This window comes from Oryctolagus cuniculus, chromosome 1 (genome assembly GCF_964237555.1).
Source record: "Oryctolagus cuniculus chromosome 1, mOryCun1.1, whole genome shotgun sequence".
NCBI lineage: Eukaryota > Metazoa > Chordata > Mammalia > Lagomorpha > Leporidae > Oryctolagus > Oryctolagus cuniculus.
The window spans coordinates 8,935,422-8,954,338 of NC_091432.1; the positions used below are offsets into that span (position 1 = coordinate 8,935,422).

At 60.3% G+C, this 18,917-nt stretch overlaps 3 protein-coding genes across 7 annotated transcripts; 2 read left to right on the forward strand and 1 right to left on the reverse strand.

Annotated features, from left to right (window-relative positions):
• The first annotated feature begins 2,492 nt into the window (after positions 1–2,492).
• On the forward strand, positions 2,493–6,557 carry B3GAT3 (beta-1,3-glucuronyltransferase 3). 2 transcript variants are annotated; one of them, XM_070069513.1, is made up of 6 exons: positions 2,493–2,711; positions 3,639–3,813; positions 4,610–4,754; positions 4,887–5,247; positions 5,441–5,731; positions 6,076–6,557. In XM_070069513.1, the coding sequence occupies exons 2-6, from the start codon at positions 3,789–3,791 to the stop codon at positions 6,172–6,174; spliced, it is 921 nt and encodes a 306-aa protein (XP_069925614.1). In that variant the 5' UTR covers positions 2,493–2,711; positions 3,639–3,788; the 3' UTR covers positions 6,175–6,557. The 2 variants fall into 2 exon arrangements, with proteins under 2 accessions (XP_069925614.1, XP_008272596.2); XM_008274374.4 differs by lacking the exon at positions 4,610–4,754 and having other exon boundaries at positions 2,494–2,711.
• A 198-nt stretch (positions 6,558–6,755) lies between these two features.
• On the reverse strand, positions 6,756–8,624 carry ROM1 (retinal outer segment membrane protein 1). The gene is made up of 3 exons (XM_002721008.5): positions 8,007–8,624; positions 7,364–7,610; positions 6,756–7,278 (listed from the first exon to the last, which is right to left on the reverse strand). Exons 1-3 carry the CDS (start codon positions 8,594–8,596, stop codon positions 7,072–7,074), a joined length of 1,044 nt encoding a protein of 347 aa, XP_002721054.1. The 5' UTR covers positions 8,597–8,624; the 3' UTR covers positions 6,756–7,071.
• Positions 8,625–8,759: 135 nt separating this feature from the next.
• On the forward strand, positions 8,760–18,688 carry EML3 (EMAP like 3). Of its 4 annotated transcripts, none has more exons than XM_051833069.2 (22): positions 8,760–9,434; positions 10,286–10,457; positions 10,537–10,794; positions 10,892–11,005; positions 12,367–12,434; positions 12,600–12,723; positions 12,943–13,113; positions 13,264–13,333; positions 13,419–13,529; positions 13,775–13,870; positions 14,227–14,382; positions 14,536–14,677; positions 15,093–15,244; positions 15,327–15,452; positions 15,535–15,666; positions 16,126–16,193; positions 16,704–16,792; positions 16,866–16,963; positions 17,087–17,174; positions 17,658–17,756; positions 18,114–18,134; positions 18,215–18,688. In XM_051833069.2, the coding sequence occupies exons 1-22, from the start codon at positions 8,768–8,770 to the stop codon at positions 18,643–18,645; spliced, it is 3,453 nt and encodes a 1,150-aa protein (XP_051689029.2). In that variant the 5' UTR covers positions 8,760–8,767; the 3' UTR covers positions 18,646–18,688. The 4 variants fall into 4 exon arrangements, with proteins under 4 accessions (XP_051689029.2, XP_051689028.2, XP_017206031.2 ...); XM_051833068.2 differs by having other exon boundaries at positions 10,534–10,794; positions 18,215–18,687; XM_017350542.3 differs by having other exon boundaries at positions 10,534–10,794; positions 18,004–18,134; positions 18,215–18,607.
• Positions 18,689–18,917: the final 229 nt, after the last annotated feature.

Sequence of the window (18,917 nt, forward strand, 5' to 3'; positions counted from 1 at the left end):
AGCACAGGGGCAAGCATTTGGCACAAGTGGCTTAAGATGCCACTCGGGAGCTGGCACCTATGATGTAGACATCTCATATGGGCGTTTGTTTGAGTCCTGGCTACTCCGCTTCTGATCCAGCTCTCTGCTAATGTGCCTGGGAAAGCAGCAGAAGATGGCCCCCAGTACCCACATGGGAGACCTGGAAGAAGCCCCTGGTTCCTGGCTTCTGATCAGCCCAGCTCTGGTTGTTGCAGCCATCTGGGGATGGAAAATTCTCCTTTTAAACTTTTAAAATAAATCTTTAAAAAAAAAAAAAGAAAGCCACTTGTGATGTCCACATCCTTTGGAATACCTGGAATCCCAGCTACTCCGCTTTGGACCACTTTCCTGTGCCAGTGGATGTCCCGGGAAGCAGTAGATGAGTAATTCGACCAGTTGAGTTCATGTCACCCACTGGGGAGACCCAGATGGAGTTCCTGGCTCCTGGCTTTGGCCTGGCTCAGCCCTGGGCATTGTGGACATTTAGGGAATGAGTCAGCAAATGGAAGGTCTCCTCTCTGTCTTTCAAAATGGGGAAGCAAAAGAAAGCAAATACAAGCCTTCCTCAGCTTTTGGGTTGCTAATAGCCATAACAGCCCACAAGGCCATCTGGTTTTAGTAGGCCTAGTTAATCAGTGATGATCAGAGGTGATGAAATTCCCTAGCGTAGAAATAGCTGGAAAGTCATATTCTCACACTAAAGGCTGTTTCTCTAGCTACCAGCACTTTGGAAAATTTTCCAGTGTTTAGTGACAGGAAATAGTTTTCTCTGTTTTGTGGACCATCAATCTTAAAAGATAATTTTTATAAGAATTTTTAAAAAAAATATTTAAAAGGCATTGGCCGGCGCCGTGGCTCACTAGGCTAATCCTCCACCTTGCAGCACCGGCACACCGGGTTCTAGTCCCGGTTGGGGCACCGGATTCTGTCCCGGTTGCCCCTCTTCCAGGCCAGCTCTCTGCTGTGGCCAGGGAGTGCGGTGGAGGATGGCCCAAGTCCTTGGGCCCTGCACCCCATGGGAGACCAGGAGAAGCACCTGGCTCCTGCCATCGGATCAGCGCGGTACGCTGGCCGCGGCGGCCATTGGAGGGTGAACCAACGGCAAAGGAAGACCTTTCTCTCTGTCTCTCACTGTCCACTCTGCCTGTCCAAAAAAAAAAAAAAAATATTTAAAAGGCAGTGACCTAGAGGGAGAGATGGAGATCTTCCATCAGCTGGTTTATTCCCCAAATGGCCACAACAGCCAGGACTGGGCCAGACCAAAGCCAGGAGCCCAGAGTTCCAACGGAGTGTTCCATGTGAGTACTTGGGCCATCCTTTGCTGCTTTCCCAGGTGCATTATTTGGGGAGCTGGACTAAAACAGTAACGGATGTGAACCTGTGCTCTGATACAGGATGCCAGCGTCGCAAGTAGCAGCCATAACACTGGCCCTGAGTTGGCTATTTAAAAATTCTTAAAAAATTTATTAATGCAGAATAGATTTCATGTATTTTATAGAACAATTCTGAGAATATAACTATACTCCCGTCCCTTCCTGAATTGGCTATTTGTAAGTAGGAAAAATGGCAGCTAAGGATGGCTTGTGTTTGTGAGGATGTGGAGCCGAGTTCATGGGATTCCCCAGCTCAGGGAATAGTTCCAGTTGCCTGTAGGTGGCCTGCCTTGGCACACCTCTTCCCCCAGGCACCTGCTGCAGAAATGTGGGCCATGGGAGACTGTGCAGATCCCGGAATCAGGTATGTGGAAGGGGCATAGAAAACCACCCCGTGGGAATGACATCATTTTTGCCCATCTTGTTAGTGGACACAGGGGCCTGTTTGCTTGGGTGTCACCAAATAATCAGCCTCAAGGAGCTGCTCAAAAGAAAGTTTGCTTGTGACAGTGGGGAGGTAGAGTTCCCTACAGGTGTCTCCCAGAGGTGCAGCGTGCCAGGACGCAAAGGGAGAACGGAGCAGCCTTCCTGTGGAAGCAGACATCATACGTGGCATGCACGAGGCGGCTTTCCTTGTGTGTGGCGGTCCTGCCCGCACCAGCAGTGAGGACGAGCGATCCCGGAGCAGCCTCTGAAAACCAAGCTCCAGAAAACGAAGTGGTTCAGGGTCTCTGCCCCTGCGCCCTCTTACCTACAACCTTGGCGATGCCGACTATGTCAGGATTCCGGCGAGGATTCTTGGGACGCTCTTGTACCCGCCGGGCACATGGCAGGCCCCGAATTCCATTCACTGTGTAACAAGCTAGTGGGTGCCCCGGCTGGCGAGCGGATGAATGAACACCAGGGGAGGCTGGGTGCGAGGACCGGCTTTAAACTCCGCGCCCAGCGGGCGGGTCTAGAGGTGGCTCCCACGTGCCTCCACCCCGGCCCTGACACCGGATATGACGTCAGTCCGCGGTTCCCGGAACTAGGCGGAGAGACCGGAAATTGACTCGGGTGGCGGGGGGCACAGCACAGATGACCGGAAGTGCTGAGCCCGGGCGGCGAGGCCAAGCCCCCCGCTCCCGGGCCCAGTGGAGAAGCGCTGGGAGGGCGGGGTCGGTGCAGGGGCGGGGCCTGCGGGCTGGCGGCGGGGGCGGGGACCCCCGTGCTCCTGCGCCCGCGGCGGCGCGGCCATGAAGCTGAAGCTGAAGAACGTGTTTCTCGCCTACTTCCTGGTGTCGATCGCCGGCCTCCTCTACGCGCTGGTGCAGCTCGGTGAGCGGGGCGGGGCGGGGGTGCGTCCACCCATCCCGCTCGGCCCCACGGACGGCCCTCTGCGGCCGCGGGCGCACTGGCCCTCCCTGGGACGCACCGCGGCTCCCCGCCGCACCTCGGCCGAGCCTGCAAGGCCTGCATGATCCTGTCGCCGTTCGCCTCTCGAGCCCCACTTGCTCCCCTCTCCCCTGCTCTGCTCCGGCCGGCCTGCCTTCCTGACAGCTCCTCCCAAAACCCCAGGCTGATTGCTCGCGCAAGCTTCACCAGGTCCCTCTGTCCGTGCTTGTGTCCCGGGTCTTCCCTGGTTGCCTCTTATCCTAGCTCGAATGTCACCTCCCCTGACCACCCTAGCTACAGTCATCTCTTCCCGATTCCCTTTTATTCTCTACCCTATGTATTCCCTTCATGGCCGTAGCGATTTTGTTAATTTGCTGCTTTGCTTACTGTCTGCCTCCCTTACCAACCTGAAAGCGCCGTAAGGGGTGAGACCGCGTCTGTTTTGCCCCAAAGGCAGTGCCTCCCCCGAGGAGCATTCAATAAATATTTATCCAATGATGGCATCGATGAATTTAATGAGTCTTTGGTCACAGACAAGGAGACAGGTTGAACCCTGCCTCTTACGCAGGGGCTTAGTGACAGTGCCACCGCATGAGCCTCAGGTATTTGAAAGGCTGCCCTGTTTAAGGGCATCCAGAAGACAAAATTAGGACCAGCAGGCAGAAAGAACAGAGGTAGATTGTCTGCTCAGTGTCCAGATGAAACTTAGAATTTATGAAAGGTGGAGAGAGGCTGCCAGTTGAAGCGGTGCCTTCCACGGCAGCAGAGGGGCAGTAAGGGGATCTCAGTGAGGGTCTGGTCCCCTGGGATGCTGAATGTTCTGATTCTCTGCTCCCACCCCCTTTCCTGACTGGTGCTTCCTGGGACCAGGCCAGCCATGTGACTGCCTCCCTCCCCTGCGGGCCGCCGCGGAGCAGCTTCGGCAGAAGGATCTGAGGATCTCCCAGCTGCAAGCAGATCTCCGGCGCCCACCCCCTGTCCCCGCCCAGCCCCCCGAACCCGAGGCCCTGCCTACTATCTATGTTGTTACCCCCACCTACGCCAGGTATGGGGTCTGGAGCACCCAGAAGGGCTGCGAGTTCGGGGAGGCACAGGGTTGGGGGATGTTGCTCAAAGTAGAGCATGCCAAACGACAGACTAAGTGACCCACGTCTTCACCCCAAGACTTACGGGAAAATGCTCATTCTTCTAGGACAGAGATATGGCTAGACTTTGAAGCAGAATACAAAGGTCCTGCTAAATTTTAGGAGAGAATAATAACGCTTTAAAGAAATTTTGGGCTTGCCAGTGAGTTAACTCTCTCCATAGAAATCCTGTGGTGAAAAAGTTTTAAAAATTCCTGAATAAGGAAGCGGGCAGTCATACCAGGGTCTAGAAGTGGTTACAACCAGCTGTTGTTTCCATGTCAGGCTGGCGTTAAGTGCTTTACATTTGTTTTGACTACATTTTAAATCAAACTGAAGCCTTATTGCTGACAGAAGCTACAGGGGAATGTGGTATTGTACCTGTCACCTAACAGGCCTGTTAACACACACACCTCTCTGGACCCAGGTGGCAGAGCCATCCAGACACAGACAGCTCTGCACAGCGCTCCCTTCCTAGGTGCACACCACCAACCTGGGGCTGGCAGGCAGAGCTGGAGACATAGATACGCAGAAGCTGCCACGCCTCCCATTTCCCAGTGCCTAAACTCAAATCTTCGCCTGGTGTGGAATAAGCCAAGGGGCTTGACTAAAATAAATTCCTTTCTGGAAACCCAGCTCACAAGGCAAAAGAACCTGGTTTACTTGTGCTTTAGAAAGTCACCGTCTTAATTGATCTTTAAAATGTCATCCTTAAAGGTACTGTTAGTCCCATTTCACACATGAGGAAACTGAGGCCAGGGAGAATGAGCCATTTTCCCAAGGTTGCTGACCTAATCAGTTACACAGCAGGGGTTCAAACCCAGGAGGTGGGTGACAGACATGGTCTGGAGAAACAGGGCAGGTGAGCATCAGCGCGAAGGTGACTGGCAAGAAAGGGGGTTTGGGCGCTGCTGGGGAGAGGCCGCGGGAGATGCCCGGGAGCAGCTGTGAGTCCGGGCTGCAGTGAGCACGCGCTGCCTCTCTCCCCCTGCAGGCTGGTGCAGAAGGCAGAGCTGGTGCGGCTGTCCCAGACCCTGAGCCTCGTGCCCCGGCTGCACTGGCTGCTGGTGGAGGACGCCGAGGGCCCCACCCCACTGGTCTCAGGACTGCTGGCTGCCTCCGGCCTCCTCTTCACACACCTGGCGGTCCTCACCCCCAAGGCCCAGCGGCTTCGGGAGGGCGAGCCAGGCTGGGTTCGGCCCCGTGGTGTAGAGCAGCGGAATAAGGCCCTGGACTGGCTCCGGGGCAAAGGGGGTGCTGTAGGGGGAGAGAAGGACCCACCACCACCAGGGACCCACGGAGTTGTGTACTTTGCTGACGATGACAACACCTACAGCCGCGAGCTCTTTGAGGAGGTGAGTGCTGGCATGGGGATGGGGAAAAAGCCAGCTGGGGACCAGCATCATCCGTTACCATGGTTCCCAGTGCTGCTGCAGGCTGCTGGGTGAGGAGTGGGGAGCATGGGGCAGAGTGAGCCCAAGTGGCTCTTCCTGCTGCCTCCTTCCCTATGGGCCACCCCCCTCTGTTTTCTCTCCTGACCTCCATTAGATGCGCTGGACCCGTGGTGTCTCAGTGTGGCCTGTGGGGCTGGTGGGCGGCCTGCGATTCGAGGGCCCTCGGGTACAGGATGGCCGGGTTGTGGGCTTCCACACAGCGTGGGAGCCCAACAGGCCCTTCCCCATGGATATGGCGGGATTTGCTGTCGCCCTGCCCTTGCTGTTGGCGAAGCCCAATGCCCAGTTTGATGCTACTGCTCCCCGGGGCCACCTGGAGAGCAGTCTCCTGAGCCACCTCGTGGATCCCAAGGACCTGGAGCCCCGGGCTGCCAACTGCACTCGGGTAAGGGGATGGAAGTGGGCACATCTGGGATGGCCCCTGGGGATGGGGGGTTTGGACTAGGAGGCCCCCCCACCCCGATCTCCGAGTCACCTTGCTTACTCTCCCAAAGGGGCAGTGGGGAGCCAAGGAGGGAGGGTGTTCCCCTGTGTCTCTCAGGGTCCTGGACGCTCTGTGGCTGACAGAGGGGCGGGGACAGGGCTCCACTTTAGAGGCACTAGAGCCTGCCCGCCCCCTGCCCTTCGCATTTTGCCATCCATAGAGGGGGTCAGGGAATCCACTCCACCTTGTGGGCCCCCGAGGCCCGGCTCTGTGGGCCCAGCCCTAACTGAACCTTCCTGGCACAGGTGCTGGTGTGGCACACACGCACAGAGAAGCCCAAGATGAAGCAGGAGGAGCAGCTGCAGCGGCAGGGCCGCGCCTCAGACCCCGCCATCGAGGTGTGATGGCGGCCCCACCCCAGCTACCACCTCATTTCAGGAACAGACCTGTGGGACTAGGCTCCAGGCCAGCCCGGAATGTGGCTTTCTGAGTCCTGGCCTCTCAGAGCCTCTGGCCCCAGGGTGTGGCCCAGCTGCTTCTCCCCTCCCCCAGCCTGCCATGTGGCACTGCCCACAGGCTGGGGACAAGCAGCCCTTGTGTTGAGCCAGGTCAGCCTTGTCTGGGGTGAGCAGAGGGACAGCCGGACTCGGGGGGGAGGGCAGCAGAGGGACTGGGTAACTTATTGGGGTTGGGCGTGCACTGGGGGCCGGAGGAGCTGGGCTGGACCCTCCCCACCTGAGCATGCAGACCCTCCTCCTACCTCCAGAATAAAGAATTTCAACTTGGAGGGGCCGCCTGTTGTCCTCTCCCTTGCGCATCCTGTTCTCGCTTTCTGATCCTCCCAGATGTGGGCACCTTTTCCTGCACGGGCCCAGCTGGGGTCCAAGCTCTGGAGTCCTGGCTTCTCCGTGAGGCAGAAATCAGTTCTCTTGGGGGGGGGGGTGGCGGTGGGGGGGACCCTCCCTTGATGAGAAAGAGCAGCAGCTTCCATCTAGAACTTTATTGAGTCTGTGCACCAGAAGCAGCCTCCTGTCTTCCCGTGACACTTGTCGCTTTCCCATCAGCCTGTTTTCTGTTCCCTGTGGTGCTGGCCATAAGGTCCAGTGGGCCCTAGGACACCCGGTTTCCCTTTTCATCTCAGTCCAGGTCAATGACTCCTTAACCCTTTTAATCCCAAAGACACCCCCCACCCCACCCCCCCACATACACCTGGAGCCTTGGTGGGGGGTCTGAGGTTTCCAGACTTGTCAGTCCTTCCTGCATCCCTTCCCCCCCAATCCCACACCCCAAGCTCCAGGTCACTAGGCCTCAGGTGGACCCTCCTCTTCTGGTGGGGCCTCCTGGGGTGCTGGCCTGGGGGCAACCCCTCCCTGAAGCCAGGCTGTTTTCAACATGTCTTTCAGCCCACCGGGAAAGAGATAGCCCTGCGTCTCTCCTTCCCCATCGATGACCCCTCCCAGCCCCTCCAGCGCTGTCTGCAGGTACCGCAGGCCCAGGAGCACCAAAACCTGTGGGCAAAGCGAGGAGAAAGAATCAAGGTTGGAGGCCACACTGGGTCCCAGATAGGAGGCCCCAGACACTTTGCTGACTCACCTGGAGCAGGAAGGTGACAGCCAGCATACTGCCTAGTGTGCTTGCCAAACTCTGCAGGTGCCCCAACAGCACCCCGTGGCACCCTTGGGCCCAGAGGTTTAGGTTGGGTTGTCGAGGATCGAAGAGGGGGTGGGCATAGGGGTCCGAGAGCCGGCTTTGCAGGCAAGGCCGAGGTGAGTGGGGATTGCAGCAGGAGAAAGGGACGCCGTCAATCAGGTAGAGGCCTTCCACGTTGCTCTGGATCCGGCTGCAAAGGTCAGGGCAGGGCCGTTAGGACAGCTGGAGACAGAGGGGGCCGAGGGAGCAGAGGGCCGGAGGGGTTGGGGAGAGAAAACCAGTAGTAAAAACATTTACTCTTTACTAGGCACCAGGCATGCATAGCTCAGTTTATCTTCACAAGTTTATATGATAGGTAACTATAAGATAGATGCTATTATCTCATTTTACAGACTAGGAAATGGGCCCAGAGTGGTTTGGCAACATGCCCTGGGTTCCACAGCTGAAAAATGGCAGGGCTATGACCCATCCTCTCAACCACCATGCTCTATTTATTGCCTGCCTGGGTGAGGTGGGGCTTCAGGGCAGGGGGAGGGAGCCCTCTCTGGGGAGGAGAAAGAGGAGAAAAAAGAAACGAATCACTCACTCAACCACGTCCTGGTCACTGGGGTCCAGGTAACGGCTGCTGACCCACTGGACCCCAAACCAATCCTTGTACCCATGGCGCCCGCAGCACTGGTGCCTCAGCTGCAGCTCATCCACCAGCCGTTTGGCATGACAGTGCCCAGGCACCTCTGTATCCTTGTAGTGAGCCAAGGCGGTCCCCAGGCCCTCCTCCAGCCCCTCATCCAGACTCCCAGGCAAACCCAGGGCTAGTCCCAAGGCGAAGACTAGGAGCCCCCCGCCCACAGCAGTGCCAGCCACCAGCAGCGGGCCCAGGACCCCCCGCCAGGGTGGGTATCGAGCTGCATCCAGACTTGCCCGGCTGGCTCCTGCACCCCCCAGTCCTGTGCCCAGAGCCACCGCGCCCGCCGCCAGAGCAGTCTGGGGCAGGGCAGAGAATGGGCAGGAGGGAGCCAGGAAGGTGCCAAGGTGCCACAGCTGGATCAGGAGGTACCCGCTACAGAGGAGAGTGAGGCCACCGGCCAGCGCCAGCAGCCAGGAGAAGAGCCAGAGCCCCTGCGCCAGACGGATACGGGGCTGGAGGGGCAGCACCAGGGGCAGCACCGGCGCCATCTCCCATGTCTGCCCCAGAGAGTGCAGGGCTGTCGGGGATGGGGGACGGCCGGAGCAGGTCGCTGAGTCAGCCTAGCTCGGCTTGAGCTGGGCTAATGCCACCCTGACCCCAATACCCTGGGCATCCTCTCTCCCCTAGCCTTAATAAGCTGCCGCCAGGTCCAATTCGGGATGCCTTGGCCTTGCCCCCTTAGGAAAAGCCCCGCCCCCGGGCAGAGGGCCCGTTTCGTGACCCCGCCCCTGCCCCCTCGCGGAAGTGGGGTGTTTGGTCGGCTCAACCCTAAGGCGCCAGGGGCTGGGGGGCGGAGACCTCAGGGCACGCGCAGCCTCCGCGATCCCCTGGGAATCTGGGGGCGGGGACCGGGAAGGGCTTGGAGAACCGAGGCCAGGAAGGGGCGAGGGGGTCAGCCTCTGGCCCCGCCCCCGGGCCGCGCGGCGAGGTCCGGACAGGGAGGGGTTACCAGGCGGCCCGGCCCCCCCCCCGGACCCGCCCCCCCTCCCGCGCTTCCTGGCGGCTCCGCGTCCGGCGCCTGTTTGTGCTGCGGCGCTGGGGCCCGGGACGGCCCCGCCACCCCACCCCCGGGAGCCCAGAGCGGCCCCGGGAGAGTCCGAGGCCGGGACGGGCCCTGGAGACCGCGGCCCCGGCCCCACAGCGCCCCCTCCAGGCCCTTTCCCCGCACCCGACAGCGCCCCCGGGGGGTGGCACGGCACCCCAGCGCGCGCGTCCCGGGGTGCTTCCCCTTCCCCTCTCCCCGGCCATGGCCCCCGCGGCTTAGACGCCTCCGCCGCCGCCGCTCGGAGCAACCCGGGGGCCGGATGGACGGGGCCGCGGGGCCCGGTGAGTACGGGGCGGGGCGGGCGGCGTGCCCCTTCCCGGAGCGCCTGGCCCGTCGGGCGCCCGACGGCTGTCTGGTGGCGTCCCCGCGTGCTCCTGCGTCCCAGGGGCTCTGAGCATCCTACACGGTTGCCCAGGGCGCTCTGCCTGGTTGCTTGGGTCCTCCTCCTGTCATTTCAAACTTGCCCAACGTCCTTGTGCCCCCCGTGTTACCGGGGCCCTGGGTCTTCCCCTGCCCACTGTGTTAACGCTGGGCCTCTTCTCCTGGTGTTTTGGGTCTTTTTACTTCGGAGCCCCACCGTTAACCCTGGGACCTTCACTCCCACCCTGCTCACCACGACACCCTCTCCTGCCACTCTGGGTCTCTTCCTGTACTCCCTGTACTCGAGGTCCTCCATCTGACTCTGCTGTGGTGCCCCCTCCCCTCTCCCCGCGACCCCGGCTCAGTTACTCTGCTTTCGCTGGAGACCTGCGCTTGCTGGTGCAAAGACGGAGGGGAGGGGGGGCTGCGGTCCCCCTGCAGGACCGCGCCTCTCTCTCTCTCTCTCCCCGCGGCTCCCACGTTCCTCGGCAGTACTCCATATTTTCCCCTGGTACTCCATGGTACTCCCTGTCTTTGCGGAGGCTGAGACGGCAGCAGGAAGGGAGCTTTGCCAGGCTCCTGCCCGCCCTGCCAGGAGGAGGCCCTTGATCCTCTACCGGCCGTCTCCTCCCCCTCTGGACCAGGCTCCAAGCCCCAGGCTGCTTCAGGAGGGCAGTGCTATTGGATAAATGTACAGTCCTAGGAGGACGGCACCCCTCCACCCTTTCTCCAGGTGGTGGAACATTCTCAGTGCCTCTCGCCCCTTGCCCAGGTGAGGGCCCTGCTCAGGAGGGCCTGCAGTCCTTGAGCCGGAGGCTTCGGGTGCAGGAGGAGGAGATGGAGTTGGTAAAGGCAGCCCTGGCAGAAGCCCTTCGCCTGCTGCGGCTGCAGGGCGCCCCCAGCTCCCTGCAGGGCTCTGGTGCACCAGCTCCTGCAAGGGCCAGGTATGCACATCTGCACACACCTGTCCTCCTTCCTGGGGCCTTGCGCCTTCTGGGTGGTGATTCACTGTCTCCCCAGCAGCCCTGCGGCGCCCCCAGGGCTGCCGCCCACATGCAGCCCATCCTTGGTGAGCCGGGGCACCCAGACGGACATGGAGGTGGAGATGGAGCCGTCCCCTGGACCCCCTGGCCTGAGCAACGGGCCCCCAGTCCCTCAGGGAGGCAGCGAGGAGCCCAGTTGGACCCAGTCTGAGGGAGGGGGCAGCAGCAGCAGTGGTGCTGGCTCCCCTGGCCCCCCTGGGATCCTCAGGCCTGTGCAGCCCCCACCACGCGCTGACACGTAGGTGTCCTGTAATGGTGTCTGGGAAAGGGGGGGCAGATTCGGGGAGCAAAGTCCAGAGGGAAAGCCCCTGACCGGCTCACTATGCTTTTGCCAGGCCCCGGAGAAACTCTTCCTCGTCTTCCTCCCCCTCCGAGCGGCCTCGGCAGAAACTGTCCAGGAAGGCGGCTTCCTCGGCTAACCTGTTACTGCGGTCAGGGAGCACGGAGAGGTGGGCGGGGCTACCCTCAGTTCTTCCCGGCAGGCTCAGGCTGTTGTCTCTCCACATCCCTCAACCTCCCTTCCCTGGGCGGAGCAGGGGGAAGAAAGGAGCCAGCACTCCTGGAGTGCCTGCTCTGTCCCAGGCACTGTGCTAAACCTTGGGCCTCTTCCACCTCATTCAATGCCCCCAGCATCCCTGTGGGTAGGTCAGTCATGCTGTCCATTGCACAGCTGAGGAAGCAGGCCCAGAGAGGGTAAGTCATTTGCCTGTGGTCACACAGCTAAAGTCAGGATTTGAACCCAACTGTTGCTGGTACCAGTTCCCTCGCCCTTTTCACCATATTACAAGACTCCAAGAAGCTCCCGTGATGTTCACCTATGGCTGTACACAGAGCTTCAGCCCTCCTTCCCCCTAAATCTGCCGAGCACTGATCTGCTTACTTTTCGAGGACCAGGAGACATGTTGGTGGCCAGAGGTAGTGTGTGCAGGCTTCAGGACACCTGAACGTTCATCCTAAGCCCATCCTTCCTCAGTCTCTAAAGAGATTTTTTTTTTTTTTAAATTTTTGACAGGCAGAGTGGACAGTGAGAGAGAGAGACAGAGAGAGAAAGGTCTTCCTTTGCCGTTGGTTCACCCTCCAATGGCCGCCGCTGCAGCCGGCGCACCGTGCTGATCCGATGGCAGGAGCCAGGATCCAGGTGCTTTTCCTGGTCTCCCATGGGGTGCAGGGCCCAAGCACCTGGGCCATCCTCCACTGCACTCCCTGGCCATAGCAGAGAGCTGGCCTGGAAGAGGGGCAACTGGGACAGAATCCGGCACCCCGACCGGGACTAGAACCCGGTGTGCCGGCGCCGCAAGGTGGAGGATTAGCCTATTGAGCCACGGCGCCGGCCTTCTAAAGAGATATTGTCACCAAGTGATCTCTGCTCCTTGTGATTGATGGTTATCACCCGTGATCTCTGGAGTTATCTGTCACTTTACCCTTGAAACGGAGGGCTCTCTTGCTTACCTCCCAGAAAGGCAGGGCTGGTATGCATTCTGGATTCACTTTGGTCCTATTTTACAAATGGGAAAAAGACCAATAGCCAGAGGCCTGGTGGGCTGGAGGAGAGGGCCTGGCACCTGCACTGCCTCTTAACAAGCTTCGAGTCCTTGTGCTGGGTGCTTAGTCCTTCAGCCTCAGTCTTCTCATCTCCTAAATGGGACTAGAGTCCCCTCCTATGCCAGGACCCTGACACGCAAGATGCACACGAAAGCCCGCAGAGGGGCCTGTGGTCTCCGGAGGCCCCTCCTTTCTTGTGTTCCGCCCCTCCTCCATGGGGGGTCTTAGTCCCTGCCCCAGGCCCCACGCTCTTCTCTCGTCCCAACAGCCGTGGTGGGAAAGACCCCTTGTCCAGCCCTGGGGGTCCTGGATCCCGGAGGAGCAATTACAATTTGGGTATGTACAGAGGGAAGAACTAAGCTGGCGGTAGTTAGGGTTTGGGGTGCAGTCCCAAGAGCTGTTTTGGGGCACCCGTGAGGTGTGGTGGGTGGAGTTTTGCTCTGGCTGTCCTGGAAGGGAGGGCTGCAGGGTGCTGGTTGACGCCCCCCTTTTTTTCTGTAGAAGGCATCTCAGTGAAGATGTTCCTTCGTGGCCGGCCCATTACCATGTACATCCCGTCTGGCATCCGCAGCCTTGAGGAGCTGCCCAGCGGCCCACCCCCGGAGACCCTTAGCCTTGACTGGGTGTATCCTGCCCCCTCCAGTCCCATGGGAACCACCTTTCCCACCTTGGGACCCCCTCCCTCCCCTCTTTGAGGTCTTCTCTTGCGTTTCTCAAGGAGCCCACTGAATCCTCCCCTCCCCTCCTATTGCTGATGTTACACAGCCAGAAGCTCTGATCCTCTCCCTTCTTCCTCTCCTTGCCCATCATCCTACCCTTTCCTTGACCATGGTCCCTGCCCCAGGTATGGGTATAGGGGTCGGGACTCCCGCTCTAACCTGTTTGTGCTGCGCTCCGGGGAGGTGGTCTACTTTATCGCCTGTGTGGTGGTGCTGTACCGGCCTGGGGGAGGCCCAGGGGGTCCTGGAGGTGGTGGCCAGAGACATTACCGGGGACACACGGACTGCGTTCGCTGGTGAGGGGCCTGGGGCAGGAGACTGGTGGGCTTGGCAGCAAGAGGGTCTGGGAGGGTGCCAAGGAGCAGTGGAGAAGAGTGGTCGTGCAGCGCGTCTTGGGTGGGCCTCGAGAGACCCCCTTTCCCTGGAGTGTCTCCTCTTTCACTCAGCCTTGCCGTTCACCCTGATGGCGTTCGGGTAGCCTCGGGACAGACAGCTGGAGTGGATAAGGATGGGAAGGTAAGGCCGACGTCCAACACCAAGCAGGCAGCACGGAATGCTCACCCAGTCTTTTTCGCACCCCTGACCCTGTCTCCTCCCCCAGCCCCTGCAGCCTGTGGTTCACGTCTGGGACTCAGAGACGCTGCTGAAGCTGCAGGAGATTGGACTGGGGGCCTTCGAGAGGGGTGTGGGGGCCCTGGCCTTTTCCGCTGCGGTGAGCTGGCCCCAAGGCTTACAGACCCCTCTTTTTGCCCCGGGGCACCCCACAGTTGCATATCACTTGGAGGTCCTGGAAGGTCTGGCCCTCCAGAACCCTACCCAGCTGGCTCTCCTGAGAGAGGGACACGTGCCAACTTCTCCTGCCCTCTCAGCCTGTGATGGCGAGCTGCCCAGTGGCCACAGGTCCCAGGCCTCCGAGGGCTCACCCAGCCCCTTCAGTGTGTTTCCTCCCATCCTCAGGATCAGGGTGCTTTTCTTTGTGTCGTGGATGATTCCAACGAGCACATGCTGTCGGTGTGGGACTGCAGCCGAGGAATGAAACTGGCTGAGATCAAGGTGCAGGGTCCAGGTGGTCTGGACAGGCTCTGAGGCTCGGGGGGTGGGTTGATGGGATTGGTGAGGCAGGGAGCTCAGAGGGACCCGCTGACTTCCTTTCTGGCTGGGTCACCTGCCAACGGCAAACCTGGCCCATGAGCCTTGGTTTCTTCCTCTGTGAACCAGGGCCCATGGCTGTTCTGACCTTGTAAGGGATGCGTTAGGGACTAGAGTGGTGGGGAATAGAGAGCGGACCAGGGTCCAGGCAGGGTTGCTGGACTGCCGCTGGCCAGCTGCCAGGAGGCATGTTTAAGACAGTCAAGGAGAACAAGGGTGCTCAGGGCTTGGGGTGGCTAAATCTGGTCTCTTCCCTTCAGAGCACAAATGAGTCAGTCCTGGCGGTTGGCTTCAGCCCTCGTGACAGCAGCTGCATTGTAACCAGTGGGAAATCTCATGTCCACTTCTGGAACTGGAGTGGTGCAGCAGGGGTTCCTGCGAATGGGACCCTCGCCCGGAAACAGGGTGTCTTTGGGGTGAGGCGTACTGAGTGGAAGGTGGGGGGCGGGGCGGGGAGGAGATGGAAGTGCCCTTTCTGAGTACTGCAGACCCTAGTGCCCCTCTGCCCCCAACTGCTTGTGGCTTTGTGCTTCCTGTGACCTCTGCTCCCTGTGTCCTCTCCCGGCTAGAAATACAAGAAACCCAAGTTTATCTCTTGCTTTGTGTTCCTCCCGGATGGAGACATTCTCACTGGAGACTCAGAAGGGAACATTCTCACCTGGGGACGGAGCCTCTCAGACTCCAAGACCCCAGGCAGGGGAGGGGCCAAAGGTATGTGGCTGGGGATGGCATCTGGGAAGTCCAGTACCTTAGAAGGGTCTGGGCCAGGGGAGACGGCTTCTCACCTTTCTTACCCTGAGAGTTGCTTGTTCCAGGGGTGTGTGTAGGGTTGGCAGGGAGCAGGTCTAAAAGGGTGAGGGGCAGCTAACAGAAGGAATGGCTGGGGCTTTGGGGCTGCCAGGTATCTGGCAGAAACTCTAGCTGTGTCACTAGCTGGCCTTTAGGAAGTCCCCCCAGTTCTCGGAGCCTCGCTTTTCCTCTCTGGAAATTCATGAGAATGACAGCTGCTCTGGCAGTCATGAGAATCAGAGGTAGCTAGCGTTCAGTAGGCACTCGCCAGCCGGAAGTTACCACTGTACCGTGGTGGCTCAGGCTATCCCTGTTCCCCCCGGGGCTTTGCCAATAGAGACCTACGGGATCGTGGCCCAGGCCCATGCTCACGAAGGCTCCATCTTTGCCCTGTGTCTGCTGCGAGATGGGACGGTGCTGAGTGGTGGTGGACGGGACCGCCGGCTGGTGCAGTGGGGGCCTGGGTTGGTGGCCCTCCAGGAGGCCGAGGTGAGGGCTGCTCTGGGGTCAGGGGAGGGAGAGGCAGGAGGAATAGTCAGTGGGTTCTTGACATTCTTCCGCCACTCTGCAGATCCCAGAACACTTTGGGGCCGTGCGGGCCATTGCTGAAGGTCTGGGCTCTGAGCTGCTTGTGGGAACCACGAAGAATGCATTGCTGAGGGGAGATCTGACCCAGGGCTTCTCCCCTGTCATACAGGTTGGGGTAGAGGGCTTGGTGAGGGGGAGGGGGGGGAGGTTACTGGGGCAGGGCAGTGGTGACAGCCCCTGCTGTGCTGCAGGGCCACACGGATGAGCTCTGGGGGCTCTGCACACATCCCTCCCAGAACCGCTTCCTCACCTGTGGCCATGACCGGCAGCTCTGCCTGTGGGACGGGGAGGGCCATGCTCTGGCCTGGAGCATCGACCTCAAGGTAAAGCCTTTTGTGCCACATACCCTAGGCCACGCCTCCATTCCTTCCCTGACATCCTCTTTCTTCTGCTCCTCCGAGACAGCCGGTTTGCACTGGCATCTCTGAACTGTCTGCTGAAATACACTCTTCTGTACTGATCGGTAAAAGCCGCTGCCTGGACACTGCTGCCCCTCCCCCCACCCCTGAGGCCTCTTGGAACAGCAAGCTAAATGGTTAATCTCCAGCACAGCTGGGAGCCTCAGTTCTGATGGTTAAATATTTTGAGTGCCACCCCCTGTTTAGAGTCTGAGGACACCCTGCCTCCATCCCAGGTCTTTTGTTCCTCTCTTGTCCCAAACTCTCCGTAGGAAGAGGAGGCTTTGACCTGGCCAGGGTCAAGACGACAAGGCATCAGTCCTGGTTCCCAGGGTTCCCAGACTGGACGGGCATCTTCCTGAATTTGCCTTCTCCCCCTCCTAGGAGACTGGACTCTGTGCTGACTTCCACCCAAGTGGGGCAGTTGTGGCCGTAGGACTGAACACGGGCAGGTGAGAGGCGGCCGGGACGCCTGGGAGGGAGAGTTCAGAGATTCTGGGGAGGGCCGCTGGTAAGTGGCTCAGAGTGACCATCGCCGCTCAGGAGCCGGGTTGTGCCTCTCATCTCCTTTTGCTTCTCGCTGCAGCCCAGGCCTCCCTCCTGCCTTGCTCTCAGTGGTAACTGTCTTCACCCCTTCCCACAACCATTCTCTTCTCCAAGCCTGAGAGTGGACGAGGTGGCAGAAGCAGCAGGAAAGGGAGGGGCCTAGGGGAGAGAAACACCACAGGGAAGTGGCGGCCTTGATCTCACCAGGCTGGTGCAGTGGGCCCCCGCTCTGTAATTTCTGATTTCTTTTCCAGACAGCATCAGAGCCCCTCAGCTGTCATCCGCCCCAGCCCCTTCCCACTCCCAGCATAAGCATGTGATAACCTCCCTTCTGCATCATAGCCTTTCTGCCCAGGGTGGCTTCGGCGGGGGGGAGGGGTGCCTCTCACATTCTGGCCTCCCCCCTTTCCTTTCAGGTGGTTGGTTTTGGACACAGAGACCAGAGAGATCGTTTCTGACGTCACTGATGGCAACGAGCAACTCTCGGTGGTCCGGTACAGCCCAGGTGGGAGCCGCCCCCACCCTGGACTCAGATCCATCCCTGGCCCTTCCCTCTCTCTGAGCAACTCTCTTCGCAGATGGGTTGTACCTGGCCGTGGGTTCCCATGACAACATGATCTACATCTATAGCGTTTCCAGTGATGGTGCCAAGTCTAGCCGCTTTGGCCGCTGTGTGGTGAGGACCCTGGGGTGGAGGGTGGAGCGAGGTTGCAGGGCAGGTAAACCCACAGGAGCCTGATGCACGAAGGGGCATGGGAAGTTGTGGCTGCATTTGCAAACTCTTGACCGTTGCTCCCAGGGTCACTCCAGCTTTATCACCCACCTTGACTGGTCCAAGGATGGGAACTTCATCATGTCCAATTCCGGAGACTATGAGATTCTTTACTGTGAGTGAAAGGGGTGGGGCCCGAGGGAGCGAGAGGGGCTTCTGGTTGAGATGAATGGGGAATACTTGGGGAGCTCCAGGCAGAGGGGCTGTTAGATACGGAGTGGAGGTGGTTGAAGTGGCGTCAGAATTACACACATGGAAAATTTTCTGATTTGTAAGAAAACCACCACAGTTTCACCCCATGACTTGTTCCCACAAGGAGTTGAAAAATGCACCCGGAAAAGATTGTTCCGGAACCGATTCTCAAGGCAGGTGTGGAGAAGTTATCTAGACAGGAGGTGCTGCTAAGCTCTCCGGGAACTTTTCGGAGAACTCGGGGAGCACCCGGGGTGGGTTTCTGCCCTGGGCGGGGCGGAAGTGAGCACAGGGACCAGTTCGCATGCCAGAGCCTCACCTCAAACCAGTCTGACCATCCTGGCCTTCTCGGGCATGTTTCCAGCTGCGGGCAGGGTGGGCTGAGCTGGGCCGGCTGTCTCCCCAGGGGACGTGGCTGGAGGCTGCAAGCTGCTGAGGAATCGCTATGAGAGCCGAGACAGGGAATGGGCCACCTACACTTGCGTGCTGGGCTTCCACGTGTACGGTGAGCAGGGGTGGGGGGCCCGAGCGGGACGAGGTGGAGCCCGCTGTGGGCTCGGCACGCCGGGCGGGTGTTCGGAGAACCTGCGGAGGACCCAGCCCACGGGCCCCCTACCCCTTCGCCCTCGGGACCAGGAAGGACTGCCTGGAAGGCGGCCGGTTGTTGGTGGCAGCGAGTGCCAGAGATGGGGCTACGCTGGGCCGCGGGTGGTGGCGGGCAGGGGGCCGGGCTGAGGCCGTCGCTGTGCTAGGCGTGTGGCCGGACGGCTCCGACGGGACCGACATCAACTCGCTGTGCCGCTCCCACGACGAGCGCGTGGTGGCTGTGGCCGATGACTTCTGCAAAGTGCACCTCTTCCAGTACCCGTGCGCGCGCGCCAAGGTGAGGCTGCCCGGGGCGCCGGGGGCGCGGGCCAGGGCGGGCCCGGACGGCGCTGCCGCTCACCCTCCCCTCCCCGCCAGGCGCCGAGCCGCGTGTACGGGGGCCACGGCAGCCACGTGACCAGCGTCCGGTTCACGCACGACGACTCGTACCTCGTCTCACTAGGCGGCAAGGACGCCAGCATCTTCCAGTGGCGCGTGCTGGGCGCTGGGGGCGCGGGGCCGGCGGCCGCCACGCCCTCCCGGACCCCGTCCCTGTCCCCCGCCTCCTCTCTGGACGTCTGATCGCTGCCGGACCGGACCGACTGGCCGGCCCCTTTTCCTCGACTTCGAGACATTCCCAAGTGCGCATCTCCCCGGGGGGCGATCGCCCCTGCACACACTGTAGGGACCCGCTGGCCGAGCCGGGCCGCCCCAGCCTGGGTCCTGACTCCTGCTGCCTGCTGAGGGGCAATAAACCAAAACCAGAGTCGCCTCCCTGTGCTTTTGTGGGGCGCAGCTGGGTGCCCTAGGGACCCCGAGGGGTGGGATGGAGGCGAAGAGGAGTGTGGAAAGCGCCCGTAGGCCGTTCATGCAAATGGTAGGCAAAGCTGTTTGCAGACCGCCCGGCGAAGCGCGAGGGCGCGCGCGCCTTGCGGGACGTCAGGCGGAGCCGCAGACTCCTGCGAGGGAAGGGTTAAGCCCGCCTCCTCCCCCGCCCTCGGGGAGGGGGCGGTCCCGAGCTGCAACGGAAATAACCGAGGGACGGGCCGCGGTTGGCCGAAGCCACTCGAGCTCATTCCGG